This window comes from Ursus maritimus, unplaced genomic scaffold (genome assembly GCF_017311325.1).
Source record: "Ursus maritimus isolate PB19 unplaced genomic scaffold, ASM1731132v1 scaffold_32, whole genome shotgun sequence".
Taxonomy (NCBI): Eukaryota; Metazoa; Chordata; class Mammalia; order Carnivora; family Ursidae; genus Ursus; species Ursus maritimus.
Window position 1 is genome coordinate 27,895,782 of NW_024425786.1, and position 8,484 is coordinate 27,904,265.

At 54.9% G+C, this 8,484-nt stretch overlaps 1 protein-coding gene across 1 annotated transcript in view; it reads right to left on the reverse strand.

The window, feature by feature from the left end:
* Positions 1 to 1,550: 1,550 nt before the first annotated feature.
* GRIK3 (glutamate ionotropic receptor kainate type subunit 3) overlaps positions 1,551 to 8,484 on the reverse strand; it is a 217,511-nt gene continuing 210,577 nt past the window's right edge. Inside the window, exons 14-16 of the mRNA XM_040619278.1 lie at positions 5,324 to 5,546; positions 4,561 to 4,811; positions 1,551 to 1,745 (exon numbers count right to left, since the gene is read on the reverse strand). Of these exons, the coding sequence (XP_040475212.1) occupies positions 1,551 to 1,745; positions 4,561 to 4,811; positions 5,324 to 5,546 (669 nt within the window). The remainder of the gene's footprint in view (positions 1,746 to 4,560; positions 4,812 to 5,323; positions 5,547 to 8,484) is intronic.

Here is an 8,484-nt window from a genome sequence, read left to right on the forward strand (position 1 = left end):
CCTGCTCTGAGACTGCCCTCCGCCCTTGGCCATGGCAAGCCCTGCTGGTCCCATCGTACTCTCTTTAAGGACACTTTGCTCCTAACCCTTCCATGTCTCATTCTTTTTCTAGAATCTTAAAGTCACAGACTTCTAGACCATCCATCCTACCTAGCTGGAATGCACAGCTCATCTGGTCTGGCTCTCACTGGTACTCCATCTGCTACTTGCTGTACCCCCAAACCCCACTAGGTCCAAGCTGCTCTGGACAAGAGATTGGGGCCTAGAAGGCCTGTGTCTCTATGTGGGGTCTTTGGTTAATTCTCCAGGAGGCAGCTTTTCTTTCCCCATCCTTGGGACCTCTACGAGCTCTGATCTCCTGACCCTGAAACCTTCCTTTCCGGGGAGCTTCTTTAGATTTGGCAAGTCCAGGAGGCCAAGAGTTCTTTAGGGCCCCTCTGGCCTTCCCCATCTGCCCCAAAGTTAGCCCGTGTAGGACCTGGATCCCTCTTTTGAGTTGGGATGGTGATTTTCACTTTCTCTTCTCCTTCTAAGGTGACAGAAGGAGGTCAAGGTCAACTAGCCAGGAATGGGGAATTGCTGATGAATGGATGGCAAAGAGCCCAAGCTCTCAAATGCCACTAGGGTTTAGCAAGCAGCTCAGTAACCAGCAAAATAAGACCCAATGGCTCAAGGGCCTATGGGATTTCCATGAAATCCACTGTTCCTCTGGCTTCAAATATCGGCCAACTCTCTGGTCATCCTCTGTGAGAGATTCAAGAGGTCCTCTATCCTCTGGCCAGAAACTAGAAAATCTGCTCTGACCACTCCCCCATTTTATACTCCTGGAGACCTCCTCGAGGAATGGGAGCCAATAGGACATCGTCAGTAAGAATTCAAGATGGCGGCCTTTGTGTATTCTCCTCTCTCCCATACTCCAAACTCCTCTTTTCTTCTACGGTGCTCTCTGCCTTCAACTTTGCCAAGATGGGGGCTGCCATACATGGTGCCAACTTCAAGAGACCAGGACTATGTGAGCAACTCCTAAGGGATGGAGTCTTCCTTCTGCCCAAGACATGCGGGGTGGCCATCCCCCATCTTCAGCTCCCATTGGCAGCTACATTACAATCCTTAAGGTGCCCAAGGTTTGTGTCTCCGATCTCACGGTCATGACCCAGGAAGCCTGGGCCCATGGGGGAAGGAGAGGCAACATACGAGCTGTTTCCCATTTTCTTTGGCCTCTGCAGGGCCGTGGTAGAAACTTCTGACTGTCGAGGAGAGTTGAGGGGCAGGTGAGTTTGGCCTGAGAGAGGCATGTGCTTCCTTTGGCCTTGGTTGTCTCGGCTGGCAGCTTTAGAAACCCACAGGAGAAACGAGAGGCGAGTGAGGCCCAAGCAGCTGGCCTAGGGGCCTGCTGGTTTCCTGGGAGGTAAGGGCAGAGGGCTCCTGGCCCAGCAGGCAGGGAGCAGCTCTGGCCCCCAAGCCCAGCGTGGGCACAGGAGAGGTGCCTTTCAGTCTCCTTGCTTTCCTCTGCCCTGCCCCCAGGCCTTCGGTCCCCACCCCCCCTGTGCCTAGGGGAACACGGGGGCCAACGATGTGCTGCAGGCCATGCTGTCCTTGCCCGGAAGCCGGCGGTCGTTGAATGTGTGCATGTTGATGACCGCGTCCGTCTTGACCATCATGGGAGGCTGCGGCTTGTGCTTGACCCGACGCTGGCAGGTAAGGGAGAAACGGATCTCATCGGCTACGGTGCTGCAGAAGGAACGCTGGGGTGGGGGTAGGAGGGCAAGGGGCACATGGGTGAGGCCCGGCCTTGCAACCCCAGCCAGCTCCTCCCCTTGCTCCCAAGGCTGCACCAAGGCTGCCCATCTCTCACCTTTAGGCCACCCACCCTCAGCCCACTCAAGATGACCAGTTCGTGAGGCAGCCTACAGAGTGTTACGTTCTCGTTGCGAGACTAAGATAGATAGAGCAGGTGGTATCGTCCTATCCCCATTTCACAGATGAGCAAACTGAGGTTCCAGTGGGCATGCACATTAAAGTTTGAGGAGCTGACCTGTCTTACTTTTCTCCATTAGATTCTGAGGACAGGAACCAGCCAGTTTCATCCCTGTTGGTCCAGCTCCCAGCACTAGGCCTGGCCCAGAGTCAGGCTTAAGAAACACCTGATGAATGTATGGGTAACCTTTCCCCCGGAAGGGCTTTCCACTAAGGACAGAATCACCACGCTCCCACACGGGACAGTTTGGCACGCTTCTCAAGGTGTGCAAGTGGGAGGCCGGTCCCTGCAGGGCAGCTGGGCAGCAGTGGCTTCTGGCCTGGGCCCCTATGAGTATATTGGAGAGGGACAGCAAAAGTACAGCTTTGCCTGTAGGTATCTGACAGCAGGGGCTCCTAGGAGACCCATGGCCAGACGCTGTCCTGTGGCTTGTCTGGAAGGCAGTGGAGGCTGTGGATGGCTCCATTTACGCAGTGAGGCCGGTGCCGGAGCGCCCAGGCAGCCGTGCACAGGCTGTGCAGGGCCGGGGAGTTCTCAATTCTGGCTCTGCCTCTTATCTGCTTTCCCTCTGAGATTCCCCTTGTCTGCCCACCAAACACAGAATGACATCCCTCTTCACCTGCTGTTATTCATTCTGAAAATATTTACTGAGGCCCTACTATGTTCCAGGCATACAGACGTGAAAAAGGCAGATAGGTCCCAGCCTTCAGAGAGCTTATGGTCTAGGATGTGATAGAGACAGGAAATAAACATGCGAACAAATAAATCACTTCAGAGCATGGTAACTGTTATTAAGAGAATAAAGCAATGGAATGAGATAGAGGGGCATCATGTGTGGGGGCAGGTGGGGAAGGCTACTTGAGAGACAGCATTTCAGCTGAAACCTGAATGACCACAACATGCCAATAATATGGTGCTTGGGGAGGAAGAGCATTGCAGGGGCACAGAACAGCATGTGCAAAAGGCCTGGGGCTGAAATGTGTTTGGTGCATTAAGGACTAAAGAGGAGGCCAGTGTGTGTGGAGGAGAGTGAGGAAGGGGAGGGTGGGAAGGGGAAAGTCAGACAAGTGGGCCAGGACCAGATCTTGTATGCTTTTTGGTGGATTGTGGAGCTCCCTCCAATTGTAACGGGAATTCCTAAAGAATGTAGTTATTTTTTAACGTACTGTAATTTTTTTAGCCCTTCTTTATTATTGGACATCTGAGGGGGGGTTCCCCTCCAATCTCCTGTGTTAATGAACACTTCAGTGAATATCCTTGCAAATGAAACTGCATCTATCCTTGGCCACTTCCACTGGGTGCATTTCTAAAGGTAGAAATTCACTGTCAAAATGTATGGCCACTTTTAAGACTGTCCACACTGCAAAGCTGCTTTCCAGAAACGTATGCACGGACTGCTCCCAGCAAGACTGGAGCATGTCCCTTTCCTCATGCCCATGAGAACTGTGACACCAAGAATGATCTTTCCCCTTCCACTTTGCTGACTCTGGCTTACCGATTATAAAGGACCCCATTTCATTTCTGATGGATGTAAAAAGTGCCTGTTTTGAACGGTCCCCTCCACGGAGGACATACGTGCAGTCTCCTTCCACACTGGCCCTGTGTCCCTTTGAACTTCGTGAGAGGTGCCTCCCTCCAGCCCAGAGGCCCTCAACTCACATGCACATTGATTTTTTAAAAATTTTTATTTTCAAAAAATATTTTATTTATTCATTTGACAGAGAGAGAGAGAAAGAGAGCACAAGCAAGGGCAGAGGCAGGTAGAGGGAGAGGGAGAAGCAGGCTCCCCACTGAGCAGGGAGCCTGACGCGGGGCTTGATCACAGGACCTCAGGATCATGACCTGAGCCGAAGGCAGATGCTTAACCGACTGAGCCACCCGGGCGCCCTCATGTGCACGTTTAAACCACCCTGTAAGTACACTTTCTTAAGATACCAATGCCAGGCTCTGCCGCAGACCAATTAAAACAGTCTCTGGGAGCGAGGCCAGGGCATTAGCACTTAAAAAACTCTCTCCCTGTGATTCTAATTTGCTACCAGGACCCAGAAACACTGCTCAACCACACTTGAATTAATCAGATGGGTTGAGCAGAGTTCTACCGTCTGGATGCTTGGGCCAGACCTCTTAACATTCCTTTCTTTTTTAAACTTTTGATTATGGAAATTTCCAACTCTATGCAGAAGTAGAGAGAGCAGTATAATGAAGCCCCATGTAACCATCACCCAGCTTCAACAATTATCACCCTGGAGGGTCTTCTGCAGGCGAATGACATGGTGTGAATGAAGTGTTAAACAGGGAGCTGCCTGTGTTTGGAGAGCGGATGGGGGAGACGAGACAGGGAGGCCAGAGTGAAGGCCGTTGCATGGTCCAGCTGGAGAGGAGGGGGCTTGGCCTGGCCTGGAGCCACAGTGCTAGGAATGTGTGCTCAGAGTCAGAGCAGAGGTGGGGCCGGCAGGCCTCCTGCTGGGGTGGAGGCAGGGTGTGCTGAGACACCAGGCGTGCCTGGGAGGTGTGAACCCAGCTCACACCCCGTGCTTCCCACTCCCTCCCTTCCCCGCGCGGCCCCCGTTCTTGAGGCTTACCTGCTCTCGCTCTGCTGTTTTGCGGAGCTTGTACACAAACTCGCCCACAGCCACCAGCACGGAGAGGACCAGCCCGGCGGCCAGGACGATGAAGATGCCCCCAATCTTCTGGATACCCAGGGCACTGGCCTCCTTGTTCTCCTCCTCGGGACACCCGCTGCCCCTCCACCACTTCTCCTTCATGATGTGCAGCTTGTCCTCCTCCTGCAGCTGCAGGATGGCGATGGTGATCTTGTCCCGGTACGGGGAGCCTGAGCAGGGGAGCGGGGGTCCGGCTGGCAGGGGCATTCAGTCCCTGCGCATGTGCGCCTGCCAGCACCCTGGTCAGTGCCCGCCACCACCACTAGCCTCTCCATAAGCTCCTAAAGGCCCCTCTTTGAATCTTTCTATGGTGTGTGGGTGGGAGCAAGCTCCTGATTTGGGGTGGGGAGTCTTGCCAAGGAGTCCCCGTCTCCATTGGCCCCTGGAAGGTCCCATGTATCGGGGCCGCATCAACAGCGGTGAGGTCAGAGAGAGCAGGCATGACCTCTGAACTGACCCCCCGCCTCTGCTTTGGCCCCAGCTCTCCTCTGCTTAGGCCCAGGCTGACCTCGCCAGGTTGTGACTCTACTCCTCTGTCTCTGGGTTGAAGAGATGTCACCTTTTGAGGCTCAGTGGGATGAGCTGGGAAAGGGAGCAGGAGACGGTGTGCACGAGTGGCTATGGGGGCCCCGACCATCCTCTGTCCCCCAATCTCCCCACCCGCCCACCGCCCCTTGCTCACCCATGGGCGTGCCAATGCCGTAGCCCTTGGAGTCGATGAGGCCCCCGATCTGGGTGAGGTTGCAGTTCCTCTGAGTGACGTACTCGATGGTTGTGGACTCCATGAGCAGAGCGTAGTCTGCCGTCAGGGTCCTCTGGATACCCTCCTCGTTGTTCTTCACCAGCGCCGACGGCTTGCTGCTCATGAAGGCCCACATCTTCTCAAAGGTGGAGATCTTGGATTTCTGGGCCACCATGGGGGGGGGGTGATGCACACAGTTACTGAGCACACAGGGGCCAAGCACCCCGCACCCCACTTAACAGGCCTCTGGTCCCTGAACTCTGTTTATAACCCTCCGAGGGAGGGAAGGCCACCCCTTGCTCAGCTGGGGAAACTGAGCCCCTGGCAGGAGAGGTCCCAAAACACACAGGTGGTAAGGGATGAAGCCAGGATTCAGACTCAGGCCCCCCTACCTAGAAACCCCTGGCTCTTTGCCGAGGCACGGTGGTTTTCAGACTGATTTAAAAAAAAAAATACATTTTCTTTCTCTAACATTTATTAAAGGTTTCCATGTGCCCGCCCTGTTCTAAGAGCTTTATCTGCATTAACTCACTGATTTTTCAACAATCATAGGAGGGGGGTACCTCCCTTAGCCTCATTTTATAGAAACTGGAGCCATGGCTAGGTCCCTTGTCCGAGGTTACTCGGACACTAAGTAGCAAGGTTGGGCTCCCGACCCCGGCCATCTGGCTCTAGAGCCCATGTTCCCAACCACTTAGCTGCACTGCCTCACAGAAGACTCTGAGCATCGAGAGGGAGAGGTGGATGCCGATGAGAGCAAAGCTTGGTGGGTTCTGGGCCCCACTGTGCACTGTGTTCCGCGGGAAGACGAGGGTTTCTGTCTATTGGACTCCACTAAGGAGCGGGGCGAGAAGTGGGGGGCTGTCGGAGCACGTGGTCGGCAGGCCCCTTATCTTCTTACTGTGATTGTCCCCAGAGCATCCCGGGCTGGACGCTGCTGTCTGAGCAGAACTAGCATCCCTAAGACGAGGCCCGGTGGGTGGGCTGCGGGGCTTATCCTGCCTGGCTGGGGAGGCTCAGAGAAGGCGCTGGGCCAGGAGAGGGGGTCGAGGTTGAACGTCCCCTGCTGCCTGAGGAGAATGGGCAGACCGGGGTGCATGGCATTCATGAGGTTTCTCGGGAAATGGTGGCCGGTCAGCTACCTGCTCCCAGCAGGGCATGGCCCTGCCCCACGGATCCCAGGGGAACAGGTGGCTCTGCGGGCCCCACTGTACCCGGCTGCTTCCAAGTCTAGCTGGGCCTGTCTGTGATGTCAGCCTGTCTGACTGGCACCCGGCCCAGCTCCGGTGTGCGTGACGGCATGGGTGTGCTTGCACCGGCTGGCGCAGGGCTGGGGGATGGGGAGGGGACGGGGAAGAAGCGGATCTACCAGCAGTCCGGGCAACGGGGACGGGGCTGGGAGGAAAGCGTATCTAGTGTTCTCCAGGGGCTTCCCAGCTCTGGCAAGGGTCGTCCTCTCCAAAACTGGCTCCCGGAGACCCAAGCATGCCTGGGGGAGCAGGGAGCCCTGAAGCGACAGGCAAGACCCCACTTGGAGTTTTATCAGAACCCAGAATCCATCAAGGGCCAGTCACGCCTCCTCTGGGCCTGGGGGCACCTTCATAGACAAGTAGCTACCGTACCACTTGCAAATTTATCTGCCTCAGAGCCGAAGGCCTGGAAGGGCTCACGCGCTTCCAGCTCGTGCCTGTCCTCAGCCAGGCTCCTTTCTGCCAGGCCCGTGTGCAACTACTCCACCGCCTGTTACTCTTGCCTCTTCAGCTCTTTTTAAACCCCTGCTCACCAGCTATGCCCTCTTGCCAGCTCCTCTTCCCCCCCAGCTCCTCCTCTGGCCCCAGATACACTCTCCTACTAGCTACGCTTGCCCTTAAAAACATTCCTGATTTCCAGCTTTTCTGACGCCTCACACATTTTCTAGATAATTTCTGATGTCCAGACTCTCCTTCTCTGGCTCCTTTGACCCCTCAGGGCCTTTCTCACTCTGTGCCTGTTCCCGACCAGGGTCACTGTGGTAGGCAGCTTCTATCCAAGCTTCCCTCCTGTTCCAACGATCCCTGTCTCTGGTGCTCACGCCCCCGTGCAATCCCCTTCCCTTGCATGTGGGCTGGACTGGCGACTTGCTTTGAAATGCCCCCCAGGGGGGATCGGATGTCACTTCTGAGATTAGATTACAGGAGACTGACACTCTTGCTCAGACTCTCTCTGGCTCTTCTCACTGGCTGCTCTGATGGCAGCCGGCTGCCATGCCGTGAATTGCCCTGTGGAGAGGCCCACGTGGCCAGGAACAGAGAGGGCAGCCTCCAGCCAACAGTGAGCAGAGAACTGAAGCCCTCAGTCCAACCACGCAGGAGGAACTGAATGCCACCAACAGCCACGTGAGCGAGCTTGGAAGCAGAGCCTTGAAATGACTCCAGCCTTAGCCAATACCTTGACTGCCCCCTGTCCCAGACCCTGTGCAGAGACCCAGCTAAGCTGTGGTCCTTCCCGCCCCAGTGAGCTTATACTGCTGTTGCTTGAAGACACTAAGTTTCAGGTAATTCCCTGTGCAGCGAGAGGTAACTACTCTTACCCACGTACACGCACAGGCTACTTCTGTGCCCTAAATAATTGTTTTTTCAGATAATCAGTTCCAATGATTCCTCTAATCAGATCATCCAAGTCCAATCCTCGCTGGTGCCAGGGACGCATGCTCCTCAGATACTCGGCCCTCGTGGTCACTATAACTCAGTACTGTTACCCCATCAGGGGCTCCAGCACCTCAGCTCTTTTCCACCCCGGTCTCTCCTGCCTTCTAAATTCTCCAATGGGAACCGGCGATTGATGATACCATCAGGGCTCCCCTTACGCGTCCTAATGCATACATCCAACCAACCATCCATCCATCCACCCATCCATCCATCCATCCATCCCCTCGTTCATCATGTTCATGTTCTCACCCACATATTACCTACACATTAATTCATTCAACTAACTACTCAACTATCCACCTAGCCTTTTACTTATTTATCCATCCATCCATCCATCCATCCACCCACCCACACATCCATCCAGACTCTCCTTCTCTGGCTCCTTTTATCCCTCAGGACCTTTCTCACTCTGTG